We start from the raw sequence: 19,622 nt of genomic DNA, 5'->3' as shown, positions 1-19,622 counted from the left end.
TGTCCCGGCTCCTAGAGCAAAAATCCCATAAACAGTGGCTTCGGTGTTTCTTTCTCACTGTTCTGGAGGCTGGGAGCCCAAGACTAAGGGGGGGTTCTTGGGAAGGAGTTCCCTCCCTCATAAGAATAGGTACAGACAGTCCCTGCCCCCCCTCCCTGCTCTGGCAGGTTTCTGTGAGGCAGAGGCCTACCGTGCGCCCGTGAAGAGAGGGCCCGGACGGGCAGGCACCTGTCCCATGTCCTAAGGTCAGCAGGGCCCTGAACCACTCTCGGACCCCGTTAGGAGTGTTCTTCTCTGAGCCAGTGTTAGGCTTTCTGTTGTTCGCAGCCCGAGAAACCTGATGTTCCAGACGGCCCTGCTTCTCTTCCCGGATTCCCTGTCCGGCATAATCTCTACACAGACCTCGGACGGGTCACTGTGTCTGCCCTCCCAGTTCTCTTCTAAGTGCTCTGGAATCCCTCCCCTCCTCTCCATTTTCCTGCAGGGGTGAGGTCCACATCACTCCTCCCTTTTTCTCGTCACCCCTCTGCTGTCACAGAAAAAAGTAAAGCCATCAGTCACATGAGACTCCAAAAGCCCAGCGATGGAAGAAAGGAAGGGGTGCGTGTGGATGCTGGAAGCCGCAGACTCCCTTCTTGTCCCTGGCTTCCAGAGTGGAAGTGCCATGAGTTCCCCTCTCCACCCAGAGCCCCAGGATGATAGGAAAGAGCCCCACCCTCAACCCAGGACCCAAGCAAAATGCCCTCCCCCTGGTCCCACCCGATGGAGGGCACCTGTGGCAGGGCCGGGGCCGGGGTGTGAGGGGACACGAGGTGACCCTTCTGGATCTGCAGACTCACAGGAGCCAGTGGGAGTGCACAGCCATCTAGCCGAGGCTTGCTTAGTTTGCAAAGTAAAACTCGCAGCTGGCACAGAACACCAAGTGCGGGACTGTCACGGGGTGGGCGGGGGGAGGGTAACCGGGTTAAAGGAAAGTCAACGGTGGGGCTAGAAGAAGGCAGGGCCTTTACTGGCGCCGACTGGCTCTGCCCCATGTAGCTCCTACCGCCACGCGCACGGCATGTGGCCAGGAATGCCGAGGAGCTGAGCTGTTCACGCGATTTAAAATATATAAAAACTGAAGCGTGACCCTGTATGCCACCACCCTTCAACTGAATGCACGAGTGATTCCTGACGCAATCCCAGGCCCTGGGCCCCGAAGATGCCCACGTTCTGGAAAATCACTTCCTTGGGAGACGGCCAGATAGTCACTCTAATCCATTGTTCTTTATTAGCTTTTAGAAAAAGCCACGCATTCAGAAAGTAAGTTTATTGGCTCAATATAATTAGGTCAACGAAACCCTATTTTAGCCTCAGTATTTCTCCCAGTGCAATCCACGAACATGACCGACTCATCCGTGTTAAGACAGACAAATGCCCAAGGAAGCTGGGCTTTGAATCTGAGTTTACAATTCATGCTCTTCATGGCTCTGCCACACCCATCGTTTTAAAGAATGTACTTAATGAAGAACCACGAAGTCCATGGCTGAGCTGTCAGCTGGTCCATAAGCAGCCCTAGGTTTTTGCCAACAGGATGGTAACTCTACCATTCAAATTCTTCAGGTACTGACCTGTTTTTCCCCTAGTGTATGTGTTCAAAATTAAATCGTATCATGCATTAACATTTCCTACTGCATTTATGTTTGAGATGGAATAATGAATTTCAGGATTCCTGGATTTATTTTATATCAAGATAGTAAAAATTAAACGACCCAAGTATCCCAAAGCAAATTTCTGCATGCGAGCTATTCTGAGAAAGTGTACCCTTGGCCCCTGCTAAACGTACTTGTGCAGCCACTCAATTAAATTCCTTCTTGCCTCGTCAACATAGGGCTTGTCCTCGGCTGAACAATCTTCTCTCTTTCGATGCACGAAGCCATGGGTTTGCCCAGAAAATGTTTTAATTTGATATTCCACTTTGCAGTGTTTTTTCAACTTCTGGGTCAGCAAAGAGACCTGATAATGCGGAAGATTTCATGACAGTATGACTTTAACAATCTAGTAATATTTTCCATTCCCCAAATCCTCTCTGAATGCTCATAAAAGAAGTCTAACATCGGTGCCTTAAGTTCCGTAGCTACTGTGAATTTGTTACTTTTAATTTGACAACTAAGAGTCCTCGGCTCTGGCAAAGGAGAGCATCCCAAGCAATGTAAAAATTCGATGCAATATCAATTTCCTGAAATTAAATTAGTATCTTTTGTGTATCATTCAATATATAATATAATACTCATTCGACATATAACAAAATACTCAATATAGTCAAGCGTAAATTGTTTTAAGTTTATATTAATATAGTGTATTAGTTATGAATAATAACAATTTCTAAGCGACTGCTTTTGAACCACAATTTTCTGCTTTTTTCTTATCAACACACTGGGTTTAACACACCCATGTTTTTTTCTTTTCTTTTTTTTTTTTCTAAGTAAACTCTATCCCCAACATGGGGCTCGAACTCACGACCCCGAGATCAAGAGTCGCATGCTCCACCGACCAAGCCAGCCGGGATCCCCGACACGCCCATGTCTTTAAGGACACACTTTATCTGAACTCCTGGGTTCCATGTGGGAGGATGGGGAGGCCGAGCTTCTATGCCCAGTAACCAGGCCCCACCAAGAGCACATTCGGAGGATTACAATCCCTAAATTCCCCAATAAAACCCATCTTTAAATTTTTCATGTTGAAAATGTTTGGAGGAAGAAATGAACCCTTTGAGACATTTTCCCCGAAAGGTCAAATCATGTCATTAAATACAGAGATGAGGGACACCCGGGTGGCTCGGTCAGTTAAGCATCAGACTCGATTTCGGCTCAGGTCATGATCTCAGGGTCGTGGGATTGAGCCCCGCGTCGGGCTCCGTGCTGAGTGAGCCTGCTTGGGATTCTCTCTCCCCCTCCCCTGAGCTCGCTCGCTCTCTCTCTCCTTCAAAAAGTAAAAATTGAAACAACTGTGAGTGTGCCCACTCCTACAGGAAAATAAGCAAAAAAGAAAGAAATGAGAAAAGATACCAACTTACTTGCTCAAGAGGAATCACAGCATCATTTTCGGCAAAAATGAACAACGTGGGGTTCTTCAAACTGTGCACATCTTCAGAATCCTTGATGATGCCTGGAAATTGGGGACAGGGACACGGGGGTTGGATTTCCACACACGCGCCTCAGAAAACCATGTGGATTTGGCTTGATTTTTTTCAAAGTAAAATCTGTGCTTTGGGGGTTTTGTTTATTTTCTTTCTAGCAACTCCACGCAAGTGGCCAGACTTTCCTGCTCTCCACCTCCTTCACTGGGTCAGGCCACAAATAACGGAATTAGACCTTGCGGCGGCTTTGCACGCAAAGATACAGAAGCAGCCCCGAAAATGCTCCCTCCTCGTGGGGCACGCCTTCATTTACAAAGAAGTGATGACTGTCCATCTGCACCTTCTGACCACCACTGTTCTAGAAGTTTCTCAAGGTCCACACAAGCCCCATGGCTTCTGGCCTCAGTATGCCGAGGGGCCTCGTTCATACAGTGTTCCATGGGGTAACCGTGCCCAGACCAGACCACGAGTGTCAAGTCTCAGATGTGCCACCTGGTCCGTCTGCAAAAGTTACCTTTCATCCTTCAGAATCACAGAGCATTTGGTCAGAAGCCTGTCCTGCCTTGGGGACAACCACCGTGGGTGTGCCCACTCCTACAGGAAAATAAGCCAAAGAGGTGCCATATGCTGCCCCTCTAAGAAGAACCGTAGTGTTAAAGGCAAGATTACTCTGACACTTGGTAAGGAGGCTGTATTCAAAGGGGACCACCGCACAGGAGGGTGTGAGGGGAGACAGATCCCTCCGCCCAAATACAAGGACAAGTGGGGATTTACGGCCAAGGAGCAGGGTGGGGGGCAGTGGGCAGAAAATTACGAAGAGGAAACACTGGGGTAAGACGGATTCTGGCCAGGTGACAGGACAGGGTTCTTGCTGACAAGAGACGGAAGGCGGGGTGTGAGGAACTTGGACAGACATCAAAAGTAGGGGGTTCTCTCTGAACTGCCCCAATGGGCCAACGTCAGGGCCCGGTCAGGGCCTCCTCGGAAGGAAGACTCACCATGGAGCCTGACTCGGGTTTGGTGCAGGACAGGGTCCCAGTCAGAAGGGAGAAAATAATGGAAATCCTTTGTTTCCATTTCCTGCGGGAGCCCAGAGAGCCTCCCCTCAACCTGGAACTCGTCTCTAGAAGCAGGGAGCCACAGGACAGATGGCCACGCTCTGTTAAGGCCACACTGTGTGTGGCTGGACCGAGGTTTGACGCCCTGGAGTCCCGCCGGGCTCTGCAGCTCGTGCAGTGTGCAACAGCGGCCAGCAGGGGGTGCTGGCGAGGCGTCCACCAGGCTATTTCACACCAGGGCACCGAACGGCCCGGAACAGCCAGCCCCCTCTGCACAGCGGCAGCTGACAACTGACTATTAACTTTGGGGTAAGTTACTATTTAAAGGGTTTTTTTTTTTTTTCTTGCTAAAAGCAAAAATGCCACAGCAAGAAACCATTAATCCAAATAAAAATCCTTTGTGTAACTGTACAATATACTATCATGAAAGAAAGCCAAATTGCCTTCCACGTCTTTCTTTTTTTAACATTTTTATGGTCCGAATGCTTCTACACTGTGAACTTAGTATGCCATTCCTACATAGAGATGGAATGTTCTTATCTCACTGCTATCATACGTGCGGTTGGTTTGGCTACAATGTTTATGCTGCTACTTACATTTTAGAGTCACTTTTCCTTTTCTTTCCTTCCTTTATATTGTGTGTGTGTGTGTGTGTGTGTGTGTGTGTGCGCGCGGTTGAAAATAACTGCTATCTTGGAAAAATACCTTCACAGATGTTCCTCGTAAAGAATATTTGATATTCACCATTATCACAGAAATAAATGTGACCCCCTTCATCCTCGGTGAAGAAATCGAGACCTCGGGTTAGGTGACTCCTCTGGTTACTGCATTACCAACCTCCACCTCCACACTCACGTTGTTAAAGCCAGTTCCCTCAAGACGGGCCATCTCTGCACAGCTGGGTCTACGCTGCTCCCCGAACCGCTAGTTTGGGAAGAGGCTCCGGGTGTCCCTCAACCACTCCTGTTCCCATCGCGTAAAATGCACAAGGCAGATTTACCGTAGACGGACACCCCTGCCCTGAATTCTGGGTATTTCATCATCACGTGATGGACAGCCACTCCGCCCCAGCAGAATCCCACGACGCCGATTTTCTGGGCGTGACACTGCTGTTTCAGAAACCTCAAGACAGCATCGACCTCTCTAGAACAGAAAGTTATCCAAGGATCAACAGATACGGATCACTTATATGTGGAATCTAAAAAGCCAAACTCAGAGAAACAGAGAGCAGAGTGGGTACCGGAGGGGGGGCGTGGGGGAGAGACTGGACAGACGACATTAACTTCCAGTTAGAAGATTAACAAGCCTGGGGGTGTAAGGTGCAGCCGGTGACCTCAGTGAGCAATACTGTGTGATAGACTTGAAGGCTGCTAAAAGGGTAGACCTTAAATGTTCTCACCATGAAAAAGAAACGGCAACTATGTGACAGGACCGGGTGTGGGCTAAGGGTGGCTGGCGATCCTTTTGCAGTATATAAATGTACTAAATGAGCACATTGTACACCTTAAACTTATACAACCTTATGTGTCAATTATATTTCAATAAAATAGGGGCGGGGTGGTGGCGGGGGAGGCAACAGCGAAACACACACACACACACACACACGCACAATCAAGAGGGATTTTGTGAGCCCCCTGGGGAGTGAGCTGGACAGCAAGTGCTGTACCAACAGTAACAGGGGCTTCGGCATCCGCTGTTCCTTGACGTTCTGAGATTTCTTACTTTCGTCCTGCCTGAGTGACGCACATCGCCCCACCCGTCTCCCCGCGGGTCTCCCTTCCGAGCCCAGCCTCCTCCAACCACCTGTCAGGGCTGCCAGAGGGCTCTCAGCAAACCACACATCAGACCAGCTCGCATGCCAGCTGGAAGCAGAGTTCTGGCTTTCCGCAGCCTCCGGATAAAGGCCAAAGGCCAAAGCACCACTCCTAAGGCCTGATCCCAAGATCCACCCCCAGCGAGCACCCCGGCCCGCCCTCCTCTGGCAGGCGCCGGCTGCAACTGGGCGGCTCCCCAAACTCTCTAACTTGGCACGTTCACCCCTTCAGCTAACATCCCAACTCAGCACCTCCGGACTCCTCCCTCCGGTGTCCCCAAAGAGCAGAGGGGGGATTTGGAAAGCCACCAGGACTATTTAAGCCAGGAGAGGACCAAGAATAGTGGCCCAGTCTGGTAAATGGCTCATTTGCAAATTGATTGTTTGGAACTCTGCGTTTTCAAGTAAAAGCAATACACCCGAACGGACGCAGGGCTGCGAGGCCAGCCAGAAAGTCCTGCTTGATCTGATAAGGAAGAATTGTGGTTTACAAGTTAGAAAAAGAAAAAGAAAGCCATCCCATTGCACTTCCTCCTTCCTTTCTCCTTTAATCATAGCATATCCTTGAGCACATTTAAATACGTGTATCATACCACTGCATGCAAACAGTTATTTTCATAATGTTAGCAGTAATTAATTCTGCAAACTGAAATGGAAAAAGCAATGGTTTTTGACATTTGGGGCTTTAGGTTTTCCTTCAATGCTTTGATCGCAAGAATAACTGCCTTGGGGCTCCCGGGTGACTCAGTTGGTTAAGCGTCCAACTTCAGCTCAGGTCATGATCTCTCGGTCGGTGGGTTGGACCCCCGCGCGTCAGGCTCTGTGCTGACAGCTCAGAGCCTGGAGCCTGCTTCAGATTCTGTGTGTGTGTCTCTCTCTCTGCCCCTTCTCAGCTCACGCTCTGTCTCTCTCTCTCAAAATTAAATAAATAATGATAAAAAAAAAAAAAAAAAAAAAAAACCTGCCTTAATTGGAGGGAACAAGAAAGAGGCCATTTCCATAAAAATACTGTAACTCGAGTGAACAGGCCTTTGCTTGTGCTGCTCTGAATGTGTTCCCTGCTTTTCTGGGAGCACCAAAGTTTAGCCTTGGATGAACCTCTCCCCCAACCCATGCTTGATTCTTATACCTTGTGAACTCTGCCCTAGGTTCCAGGAGTGAAGTATGTGGGTCAGGCTGACCACCAGAGTATAGCAATCTCCTGGCCACAGTGATTGGTTGAAGGATGGACCTGTGACTGAGTCATAACCATCAGGGCAAAATGAGAATTTTACTGGCTTGCGGGAAAAGAGACCAATGGAGGGGCTGGAGCTGCGGCAGCCATCTTGCCACCCAGAGGCAAAAGCTGCCTGAGAATGAAGCCAGTGCACAGGATGTGGAGTGGAGACACGTTGGGAAGGCAAGTCCCGGGGATACTTTCTGCACTGCGAACCAACCCCTGCTTGAAGCCAGAAACGACCTCTTCTCAGTTCTATAAGCCAAAATATCCCATGACTATGTAAACAGTAAGCATTCAAGATGGGTTTTCTGTTACTTGCAAACAAAAGAACTTGACCAGACACAAGGGTTTCAGTCTCCTTTCAAAGTCAGTGTTTCTGTTTAATGTCTCATTTTTATTTAGGGGCGCCTGGCTGGCTTAGCCGGTTAAGCGTCCAACTTCAGCTCAGGTCACGATCTCACGGTCCGTGAGTTTGAGCCCCACATCAAGCTCTGTGCTGACAGCTCAGAGCCTGGAGCCTGCTTCGGATTCTGTGTCTCCCTCTTTCTCTCTCTCTGCTCCTCCCCTGATCGCACTCTGTCTCTCTCTCTCTCAAAATAAACATTTAAAACAAATTTTTTTTTTAAGTGCATAGCTCTCCTTTTCCCCTGTGGCAGAGTCCCACTGGCCTGCTCCCACACCTGCCAGAAACGACCCCTCTGCTCTGTGCTCACGAATGGAAGGCAGGCCCACACAGCTACCCTCCCCCACCCCGGCCCCACCTGCAAAGCTGAATTGCTGCATTCACATCCCAGCCTCTTGCGCTTCCACTTCTCATTTGCTCTGAACTTCTTGCTTCCTTTTGTTTTTCTTGGGGTTTCAGGTTGAGGTTGCACGTCCCCCAGGAGGGACTTGGGAAAGGTAAGCATGCAGGGGAGTTATTCCAGGAATCTCAGGGCCAGCACTGCGGGAGAGGAGGGAAGGAAGTGGGGTCTGCACGGGAGAACCTAGCAGTGGCAATCTCCACGCAGGCCTCGGACAGTTCCCCAGGGGAGCCTGGAGCGCCCTGGCCCCTGGCGGTGCCCCTGACTTGAGGTGGGGGAGCCAGGCCTTCATCCCAGGGAGACTCCTCAGGATGGGGCAGAGAAAGACAAGGCAGCTGACATCCGGAGGCCATCCCAAGGACAGTGAGGGACTGGGCGACGACTTTGTTAACACAGCCCCGGGTGCTCGGCCACGCCTGCCGGGAGCTCCCAAGGCAGCGGGCAGCACCCCCCACGCCCCACAAGCTGCACAGAGACCCTAGGATGACCCTGGCCTGAGCCACAACGTGCTGCTACCCTGCACAGGCCCCTAAAAAAGGTGGCCCAGTGAGTGAAGGGAGTGAGGCAGGGCCGGGGAAGCAGGACCCAAGGCCCCTTGGGGCTACGGGCACAGGTCTGCTTGGGATCCACCAGCCCAGTGGAAGGAGGGGCCAGCTCTGGAAGGCACTCTGGTGATAGAAGAAAAGAACAGACAGTCCCAGGGACCCAGCGGCCACAGGCAGGGGACCACATCATTAGTTCTGCCAAGCTGGGCTGGGGGAGCAGCTTATCAAAACCAAAGCTCGGGGTGCCTGGGTGGCTCAGTCGGTTGAGCGTCCGACTTCGGCTCAGGTCATGATCTCACAGCTCGTGAGTTCGAGCCCCACGTTGGGCTCTGTGCTGACAGCTCGGAGCCTGGAGCCTGCTTCGGATTCTGTGTCTCCCTCTCTCTCTGCCCCTAACCCACTCGCATTCTGTCTCTGTCTCTCTCAAAAATAAACAAACATTAAAAAAAAAAATTAAAAAAAAAAAAAGGCTCAGGTGCATGGTGGGAGAAAGTCAGGTGACAGGGAAGGAGAGCCTTCAGGACAAGTGGCCAAGGTGAGAGTCAAGGCTGGTGGTGGGGAAGCTCCTTTGCCTTGGGCTCACGTTTACTTGCTCAGGAGGAACTGGGCATCAGAGAACAATCCTGCCCCTCTCCCCCTCCACACTGAGTCCAGACAGAAGAGGGTGTCTGACTGGCAGCTGGGAGGTCTGGTCCTTGCTTCTGGACTCCTGGAGCTAATTTCCTAAAAGGCTGAGATCCTGGGGGATCCCCCGCTTTTCCTCTCAATGCTCCCCGGGTCCTGGCACAATGGCAGTCTAGCCCTGGCGTAAAGACCCAAAGTCTCGGCGGGGGGGGGGGGGCTCGGCTGGGGGGAGGGGACGGCCCTTCGGGTTTCCAACCAGCTGAGCGGTAACGGAGCCGGGGCTGGTGTTGACTCTGGCGTCTTTTCTCTCCCCGTTGTCTCAACTGGTTCTGCAGCCAGGACAGGAAGGAAGGAATGTCCACCCTCTGGACCCCAAAAGCCCCCTTGTCAAGGGAAATCGTACCGCCCGCAAAGCAGCACCTCCACAAAGTTCCCCTGGCATCAGTGCCATGAAGTTTCTGGAAGGGGGAAGCAGACGAGCCTGCTGGCACCACAGGAGCCCTTGCCGGGACCTCACCTCCAGGGACACACTCTGTGCTGCACGAAAGCATGTGTCCATGGAAGCCCTGCCACAGGGGAGGGAAGGTGGGTGCCCAAGTGGTGATGTCACACGCGCTTCTCTGCTCTCCAGGGGTCCTGGGGCGGGCAGGAGGGGGAGCACAAACACGGGTGATAACTTACCTGTCGATCTTTCTGGCGTCTCTTGTTTTCAACCAGTCCGGGAAGGTGGACCAGTCCCCAGAAGGCTGCCAGGGTTCTTGCCCCACAAAGAAGTCTGGAAGGATGGCTCTGCAAAAAAGGGACGTCAACTGACCTTCACTTTGGAGCTGGTGGCACTCGGTATTTGCTTACACTCGTTAAGACCCGGGCTACGAGGGAGATTCTGCTTCAGAGGAAAAGAAAAGTGGTGCCCACGAGAGCCAGCTTTGATCACATCCGAGAGGCCAGCTGGCACCGGGCCACACCACTTCGGATTTCACAAGCGTAGGTGCACGGCCTCTGACGGCCACCTGCAGCCCAGCCCATCCGAGATGACGAGGCAATCGGACAGGGCGCCCTCCCCACGAGACTGATGGCACAGGATGGAAACCCGGGAGGCATGGGCCCGGGAGGGGCGGGGTGGTGAGCGCAGGGGTGTCCCCGACCCCCTGGAGGAGTCGCAAGGCTCAGCTGGCCTTTCGAGTTAGCCTCAGGTCAGAGGGTACATCTGGGGAGCATGTCCAGTCACCATGACTAAGCAGTTTTCCCCCGCCCCTGCCCGGAGGGAAAGGTCTACTACAGGTTCTGAAATGGGCCGCGCGGAGAAAACAAGCCAGTCCACTGCGTCCGCGAACAGCCCCCCCCATCCCGTCAACCCCGGAGGGTGGGTCAGCACGGCTCTGGCCAGAGACCTGCTTCCGAAAATAAAGGTCATCGCCAGGGATGGAGGAGCTGTGCTTCCTTCCCGGCGTCGAAGGAACCCTGAAGCCTGGGTCAGAAGAATCCAAGTTCAAGTCCCAGTCGGCCCTGTAACCTTAACAGGTCGCTTACCCACTTTTAGCCTCATTTTCTTGACCTGAAGAAGAGACTGCACCCTGCACTGCCCAACCTCAGGGGGTCGTTTTGAAGGAGAGAGGACTTGTACGCCTGTGAGGGGGCTTTGTAGATCACGGGCGGCAATGCTCATTTTTCATGTTCTGTCTCCACCCAAAGGACCCCGTTGGGCAACAGAAACCCCAGCCCCGGGCAGCCTGCTGGCTGGACTGGGCTGGGAGCGGTGGGAGCGGTGGCCTCCAGGTGCTGTTTTAGGTTCGTGTGATCCACAGTCCCCATCTACCTGTGCCCAGCGAGACAAGGACGTCGACAGCTTAGCTTAGCGCACGGTCAGGGTGTTGTGGTTTTGTTTTCCCTGAAGGGATAAAGATAGATCACAGAGGTTTCCATGAAGTGAAGAAACAGAACTGCATACATACGTGTATCCATTTCCTGCGATCATGTCAGTCATGTATCTGCTATTGGGCAACTGCCAGCCAAATATGTCTTGAATGACGATCACAGCCTTGCCCGTGTCGAAGGGGGGTTTGGTGACATAAGCCTTGATGTGCTCGACTTGAACTTCGCGCCCCATCCCTCCATACTCTATCTTATGGCCAATGTCACACAGACAAGGATGAGCCTCGTTAGCCATTGGAGATATTTAAGTTGGGCTACTGAGAGAGAAACATGCATTATAATCTGAATGGTGCAAATCCAAAGATTGTAAGCAGCAAGTAAATTAAAATCAAGAGCACAAAAAATGGGGCGCCTGGGTGGCTCAGTCGGTTAAGCGTCCGACTTCAGCTCAGGTCACGATCTCGCGGTTTGTGGGTTCAAGCCCCGTGCTGGGTTCTGTGCTGACAGCTCGGAGCCCGGAGCCCGCTTCGGATTCTGTCTCTGGCTCTCTCTGCCTCTCCCCTGCTCTCTCTCTCTCTCTCTCTCAAAAATAAGATAAACATTAAAAAAAGTACAAAAAATAATTAAGTTTAACTCTACATATCGTGTATTTATGGAGGAAAGAGCTGGGAATCCACTCCCATTACAAACACTCAAAATACCTAAGTAAATGTAACCAACGGATAAAAATTAAAATGGGGAACTCATAGGAAAAGAAGGGATTGGAGAGGATTGGATTAGCCAGGACTGGAGAGGAGACCTGAAGCCAGGATCAGCTTGGCATGAGCAGACACTGAGGGAGCCCAGAGATACTGGGGAGAAGGCTAAACCCAGGAACGAGCTCTAACACCACCCGATGCTTAGGATGTGTCCAGTGAGGCCTCTGGACCCCATAAGATAGGGATCCATGGCTGACACCCCATGAAGTGTCAGGGCCCCAAAAGGTTTATATTTAGTGGGGAACGTAAAAACAAAAAACAATAACAAAAGAAAAAAAAGAAAATGCTACCAACCAGGACTAAGACTGTGATTAGAAAACCCAGAGAAGGTAAAAATAACCCCCCAAATGTCCCCCCAAATGTCCACTGTCCTTTCAAAGTAGGATTACCTAGACTATGACATTTAACCCAATAACTGACCCTGGGCAGTGAAATCCCTGGGCACCAGCAGAAGCAGAAGCAAATCTACTCAGAGCAAGACGTTCCCAATCCAGGACAAAAAACACCACCCACTGGGGCGGCTGGGTGGCTGTCGAGCGTCAGGCTTCGGCTCAGGTCATGATCTTGCGGTTTGTGGGTTCAAGCCCCACATCGGGCTTGCTGCTGTCAGCACAGAGCCTGCTTTGGAACCTCTGTCTCCCTCTCTCTGCCCCTCCCCTGCTTGTGCTCTCTCTCTCTCTCTCTCAAAAATAAATAAACATTAAAAAAAAAAAAAAAAAAAACCCACCACCCACTGAAGAGGGACAATAAAGGCCCTGACAGTGGCTGGGGTCTGGATAGAATTTGCAGGGAAAGCCAACTGAGGCAAAGAGGAGACAGGAGGATGAGGGGTTTTGCCTGAGCAACTGTCTTTAAATGAGAAGGAGGACACTTGGGAAGAGCAGGTTTGAAGAGGTCAGGACTTAAACGCGGAGCCTGGGAAGTCTGAAATGTCTGCTCGACAAGCTCCGTGGACCGCGCAGAACAGCAAGTTTGGGGCAGGGGTCCAAGCCGGAAGTACAAACTTGATACAGTATGGTCAGCCTACACAGCCAAGCCTCATTTTTTGCCGCTTCCATGCACGTGAAGTTGCCTAGTCACAAAACTTATTTGCAACCCCAAAATCAATACTTGCAGTAATACTGCGACCATCCACGGACTTTTGTAAAGCACTGAAAAATCTGAGTCACCCACATGCACAGTCCCGGCCAAGGTCGAACAAGGCAACGCCCCGCCTTCCCATATCAGCCCTCACGCTGTAAACAAGTATCCTTTTCGCTTTCTATTTAGCGCCACATCTTTTGCATTTTTGTGCTTTTTGGCGGTGATTGCGGTGTTTAAAGAATGGACTCCATGCACAGTAGTGAAGAGCTGTCTAGTAATAGGGCACGAAGGCTACGATGGGCCTACAAAGATAACGTGTGCAGCAGACAAGCTTAGTTCAGGCACACATTACACCTGTTGACTGCGAGTTCAATGTTAATGAATCACCTATGTATTAAATGAGGTGTCTCTACACAGAAACACACAAAAAACTAGGTTATGCATTGATCAGTCGACAGAAACATGACCAGAGGCTCATAGAACCCTACCTGTATTTCCTCTTGGAGCCATGGTTCAGTATTTGCTAGTTCAGTGTCCCTGTGACTTTATAGAACGTAAGCACGTTCTATGGCTGACCCTTGAACCACACAGGTTTGAACTGCACGGTCCACTTACACGTGGATTTTTTTTTTTTTTCAATAAATTCAGCACAGGACTGCAAATGTATTTTCTCTTTTTTTATGATGTTTTTACCATTTTCTTTTCACTAGCTCACTTCCTTGTAAGACTACAGTGTATAACGCACAGAGCATGCACCCTCTGTGTTCATCAACTGTTTATGTTACCAGAAAAGCTTCCGATCAACAGCAGACTATAAGGAACTACATTTCTGAGGGGGTCAAAAGTTACATGCAGATTTTTTGACTGCACAGGGGTCCATGCCCCTAACCGCCCCCCCCCCATGTTGTTCAAAGTCAACTATACTGTAAATAACGAGAATCCGCAGTACATACTATTGGAAACCTTGAGCATGAATGGCATGATTAAAGGAATGATTAGATAAGAGGAGATAAGGAAGAAGAAGGATCTAGAAGAGCGAGCGAGCCCTGGGGCCTTCACCATTAAAAGCTTTGGGGAAAGAGCGAGCCTGAGAATAAACAGTCAGAAGGGAGGAACCCCCCATTCACGAGCCTGGAGCCACACGAAGACAAGTTTTCAAGGAGGGAGACTGTAGACACAGGCATTCTGCAAGAGGGGTGGCCACAGGGCTCAGCAGCGTGGATGTCAGGGTGGTCTCCACGAGAACAGGTCTGGTGGCCATGACGGCAAACGGGCTTGGGGGCAAATGAGAGGAGAGAACCTGACAGCGTGAACACAGAAGTGCTTCAAGGCTTTTACCAGAAAGAGGGGCAAAGAGAGCGAGCAGACGGAGGCAAGGCAGAGCAACAGGTCTTTTTATTTTTTAACGGAAGAAATGTTAGTACATTTACAGGTGGATGAGAACGGGTGCCTCACAGAGGAAAACAAAGCAAAACCAGCCCAACCCACGGTGCCAGGTGATGAGGGACACAAAGGCAAGAGAAATGTAGCTTAAGTTAAATTTCCTGACAGCTTGCAGCCCACTGACAGACACCTGACACATAAGAGCGTGACCTTCCTCAAGGAACTCACCGCTGCCCTAGTGCCTTAATGTTCACTTTAATTAAAGACTAAAAGTGACCTTGGGGCGCCTGGGTGGCTCAGTTGGTTAAGCGTCTGACTCTTGCTTTGAGCTCAGGTCATATGATCTCACAGTGTGTGAGTTCGAGCCCCGCGTTGGGCTCTGCACTGACTCTCTCTCTCTCTCTCTCTCTCTCTCTCTCTCTCTCTGCCCCTCCCCTGCGTGTGCTGTCTCTCTCTCTCAAAATAAATGAATAAACATAAAAAAACAAAAAGCCTAAAAGTAACCTTATCTTAACAGCAGCTAGCCCCTCAAGGTCCTGAAAGCCTTGATTCCAAGTTCCTTAGGGACTTTCGCTCTCCCTAACTACCACTAATTAAAAAGTACACAACCAGTCCCTCCTCACAACCCCAGGGCAGCTCTTTCTGCCCACAGGGCCTGTCCCCATGCTATAATAAGATCACCTTTCTGCACCAAAATTCCTTCTTAGCTGTTTGCTCACAAACCCTAGAGCTAGGGGAGCTAGGGGAGCAGGGGACCACCCACCTTCCTTGGAAGCATGGACGGGTCCTCCTCGGTCCCAGGAGGGGAGGCGGAGGAGGGGTGGATGACATCGGGGCAGGGGGCAGAGGACGCTCCACGCATCTGCTCAGAAAACTGAGAGCAGAGTTGACAGTCAGGGTGAGAGCAGGCGGGGAGGGGACAGAAGAAGTGGGAAGATGAAGGACCAGGGAACTGTACACGGTCCTTGAGGCCATGTGCCCCCAGCCAGGTCCAGGATGGTGGTTTGAGGCTGGCAGCGAGATGCAGCAGAACAGACCAGGCTCTGGAGGTCACCACGGGGCAGGTGGATCCACGGTGAGCAGGCAGACCCGAGGTGGAAAGACGGACTGGCCAAGGAAGGGGCGTAAGATGCGACGAGATCACAGTGGATCCCTACCTGCCACGTCGCTGCCCTGCCAGATGGTTAGAAACCTGAGTAGAAAAGCGGAAGTCATCTGTTGGAAGAAAATAAAGGGGAACACCTTTTCCTTGAATCTTGGAGCAAGGCAGCATTTCCTACATTAGACCCAAAAACATGAACCATAAAGAAAAAGATTAATAAATTTCATTAAGTACGTATCAGTCTGCTCAAGCTGCCATAACAAAATACCACAGGCCGGGCAGCTGACACAACAGAAATGTGTTTCTCACCGTTCCGGGGGCTGGATGTCAAAGGTCAGGGTGCCAGCAAGGTGGGGCTCTGAGGGGGACTCTCCTCACTTGCGGACAGCCGCCTTCTCGCTGTGTCCTCACACGCAAGCTTTCTGGCCTCTTCTTAGAAGAGCACGAATCCCGCCATGGGGCCCCACCCTCATGACCTCATCTCAACCTGATCGGCCAAGGCCCCACCTGCAAATACCGTCACATTGAGGGTTAGGGCATCCACCTATGAACTCTGGGGACACACAATGCAATCCACAGCGGTAGGTGACTGTAAAAACCACTTATAAGACAACTGGGGGAGACTGAACTGGTTGGATATCTCGTGATATTGAGAGTTACTGTTAACGGACTGGTGGGCAAGGGCCAGATACGACTATTGAAGTGATGGTTTTGTGTGTGTGTATCTGTATCTTTTACAGCCACCTGCTGATGTATATACAGATGAAACAGCCAGACATCTAGGATGTGCTTCAAAACAGCCCAGGGGGTGGTGGAGGTGGGGAAGAGGTATTATTATTTGAGATATTATTCTCAAAGCAGAAGATTTAGTATCTAGATAACATATAGGGAAAATCCGTATAAATCAACAAGGAAAAGACAAACCCAAGAGATAAATGCTCCAAAGATCTGAACAGGCAACTCACAAAACGGTACCCCTGAGTGGCACCCAGACCTCTGAAAAGACATTCAACCTCACTGGTATTTAAGAAATTATACTGTTTTGTACCTAAGAAAGACACTATTTTGCATCAGCTTGGCAAAAAGGTCTGTTAACACCAAGAGTTGGTGACCATACAGGGAAAGAGGAAGGAACGTGAGCTGATACAAACTCAAAATACAAACTCTGGCGAGACAGACTACTTTGGTCTGGTAAGGTCTGGCAAAGTCAAAGATAAAGACACCTGCAACCCAGAAATGCCACAGCTGGGTGTACTCCCTAGAGAGATTTACACCTGTGTGTATGAGCGCGTGGTGAGGACAGACGGCGTGTTCCTGGCGGCAATAACCGGAAGCAATCGAATTGACCTTCAGGAGGAAAACAGGGTCAACTGCGATTTAGTCGTTACTGTGGGCTGAGTTGTGTCCCCCAAAAAGGTATGTTCAAGTTCTAACTCCCAGAGCTTATGAATGTGCCCTTATTTGGAAATAGAGCTTTGCAGAGGTAATCAAGTTAAGATGAGGTCATACTGGATTAGGGTGGCCACTGCCCCTAATTTTGGAAATTTGGATACAGCAACACACAGGGGAGAAGGCCCCATGGAGACATAGGTGGAGACTGGAGTATCTACCTGCCAAGCAACACCAAGGATGGCCGGGCACCATCAGAAGCTGGGAGAGAAGCAACGAAGGATCCCCCTCTGTAGGTCCATAGAAAGCACAGCCCCGCTGACACCTTCCCTGCAGACTTCTGGCCTCCAGAACCGTGAAAGAATAAATTTCTGTTGTCCTGGGACACCTGGCTGGCTCAGTGTACAGACCGTGCAACTCTTACTCTTGGCATTGTGAGGTGGAGCCCCATGCTGGGTGTAGAGATGGCTTAAGAATAAAAAAAACCTTTAGAAAAATATTCTGTTGTCTTAAGTGACCCAGTATGTGGTAATTTGTTACGGCCACCCCAGGAAACAAATAGATTCATAACTACTCCGTGAATAAACTACACGTGTATTTACCGATATAAATCTTAGAAACATAATGCTATATAAAAAGACAATGTCCTTGGGGCGCCTGGGTGGCTCAGTCGGTTAAGCGTCCGACTTCGGCTCAGGTCATGATCTCGCGGTCCGTGAGTTCAAGCCCCGTGTCGGGCTCTGTGCTGACAGCTCAGAGCCTGGAGCCTGTTTCAGATTCTGTGTCTCCCTCTCTCTGACCCTCCCCTGTTCATGCTCTGTCTCTCTCTGCCTCAAAAATAAATAAAAGTTAAAAAAAAAAAAAAAAAAAAGACAATGTCCTTTTTGATGCTAAATAAAGACTAAGAACCCAAAATAGTACTTATTTTATTAATAAATATACTGTAGTAAAAGTGTGATGCATGGGAATAAAACACACCACGATTAGCCAGTGGTTACTAGCAAGGGAGAAAGGATGGAGACAGCTGGCTTTAACCGCATTTGTTACATGTAACTTCCTAAGAAAGTTGTTTTTTGGTTTTTTTTAAGATTTTTATTTTTGAGTAATCCCTACACCCAACATTGGACTCAAACTTACAACCCCAAGACCAAGAGTCACATGCTCTACCGACTAAGACAGCCAGGAGCCCCAGAAAGTCTTGATTAAGGACAAAATGTTCCAATTGTTTTGTGTGGGTCACATGAATATGGGTGGCTGTTAGATTATTTCCTATACTTTCCAGAATATTCTGGAAGGCAAATAACTTACATTTTAAGGAAACACATATTAAGAGCTGGTCTTTTGCTCAAAGAAGATTTGAATCTATTCCCCACGGGTTTGTTTTCACAACCTATGTTATGAAACTATTATTAGCAAGAGAAGTCACAACAATCCAGCACCAAGAGCGGTAAATTTTACGTCCAATGCACTATTTGTTGACAGCCGATTCTTTATGCTGATTGCTTACCTGGATTGTCCTATGGGGACGTGGAGACCACGAAAAATCCTAGCCGTTCCAAAGGGGCCTCGAGCCTGAATCTTTTTACTTTATCTTCAATTGATACCCACTTTTTTTTTAAGTTTATTCTTATGTATTTTGAGAGAGACAGAGAGCAAGTCGGGGGGGGGGGGGGGGGACAGAGAGACCGAGGGACACAGAGAATCCCAAGCAGGCTCCACTCCTCAGCACAGAGCCCGATGCAGGGCTTGAACTCACAAACCGTGAGATCATGACCTGAGCCGAAATCAGACACAATTGACTGAGCCACCCAGGCGCCCCCAATTGATACCCACTTTCCAGAAGGAATGTTTATGGCCAGGAGAGCCACTGTCTGGATGCATCCTACGCAAGCAGGCAGTGGCAGGGAGAGGCCTGGGTGTGGAAGGCGGGACTCCGGCCAGACCCCTCATGTAGCAGAGTAGTGCATCGTGTGTCCTGGGCCAAGGCCACAGGGCAGGGAAGCTGGTTTCCATGGACAGCCCGCTGTGGCCCCCCTGTGGCCCCCCTGTGGCTCCCAGGGAAAGCGCCTGGGGGAGCACACCCAGGTGGGCCCTACTGACAGGAGGACACTAAAATTCCTCTACAGCCCTTCCAGGATTCTGCCTCTGCCCCCTCCCTCCCCCAAATGATACATTTGTTAAAGGATAATTTTCACAAGGAAAGGAAAACCATGACTCTCATGCAGATTTACAACAATGAACACGTGAAGGATTTTACTTCTCTAAGAAGAAGGAACGAGGCAGATGTGAGAACTGGTTCGAAGGAAAAAAGAAAAGAGCACAAATGCATACGGACGACAGCACAGCTGAAATTGCAAAAGGACAGAAAACGGAGTTTTCCGCAGGAGGGAGGAAGCCATGAATCCCACCACACAGGACAGAATTTACTAACTTGTTGGTTACCGGCCACTTACAAAGAAAGAGTTGCAGCGGCTCAAAGACCACGGGCCGGGAAGGATGCCCCACGGATGACCGAGGTTTTCTACAGAAACACGAAGTTCCTTCTGCATGACCTTCACCGTGAGGTCATTCTGCGTGAGCGACAGTGCTGTGCTTTCCGCCTACTTAGGGACGGGACAGGGGGTCTGACGTGGACGGTGGGGGGCTCATAAAATGTGTCAAGAAGGGCTTTTCTGGGGCGCCTGGCTGGCTCTGTCATGGAGTACATGACTCTTGGCCTCGGGGTTGTGAGTTTGAGCCCCATGCTGGTGTAGAGATAACTTAAAAATAAAATCTTAGAAGAAGGAGGAAAGAGAAAGGAGGAAGGAGGAGGAAGGAGGAAGGAGGAAGGAGGAAGGAGGAAGGAGGAAGGAGGA

The 19,622-nt window shown here is 50.2% G+C and overlaps 1 protein-coding gene across 3 annotated transcripts in view; it reads right to left on the bottom strand.

The window, feature by feature from the left end:
* Positions 1-1,248: 1,248 nt before the first annotated feature.
* The window catches only part of CMBL (carboxymethylenebutenolidase homolog), a 22,303-nt gene continuing 3,929 nt past the window's right edge, over positions 1,249-19,622 (bottom strand). For 2 of the 3 annotated variants that reach the window (XM_049648280.1, XM_049648281.1), the window contains exons 2-6: positions 11,133-11,366; positions 9,862-9,969; positions 5,177-5,319; positions 3,056-3,147; positions 1,249-1,995 (exon numbers count right to left, since the gene is read on the bottom strand). In XM_049648280.1, the coding sequence (XP_049504237.1) occupies positions 1,816-1,995; positions 3,056-3,147; positions 5,177-5,319; positions 9,862-9,969; positions 11,133-11,347 (738 nt within the window). In that variant the 5' untranslated portion in view covers positions 11,348-11,366 and the 3' untranslated portion in view covers positions 1,249-1,815. Of the gene's footprint in view, positions 1,996-3,055; positions 3,148-5,176; positions 5,320-9,861; positions 9,970-11,132; positions 11,370-19,622 lie in introns of all 3 variants that reach the window. The other variant, XM_049648279.1, reaches the window with a different exon arrangement.

Source organism: Panthera uncia (genome assembly GCF_023721935.1).
Source record: "Panthera uncia isolate 11264 chromosome A1 unlocalized genomic scaffold, Puncia_PCG_1.0 HiC_scaffold_17, whole genome shotgun sequence".
Lineage (NCBI taxonomy): Eukaryota > Metazoa > Chordata > Mammalia > Carnivora > Felidae > Panthera > Panthera uncia.
This window is presented reverse-complemented; position numbering and strand designations above follow the sequence as displayed.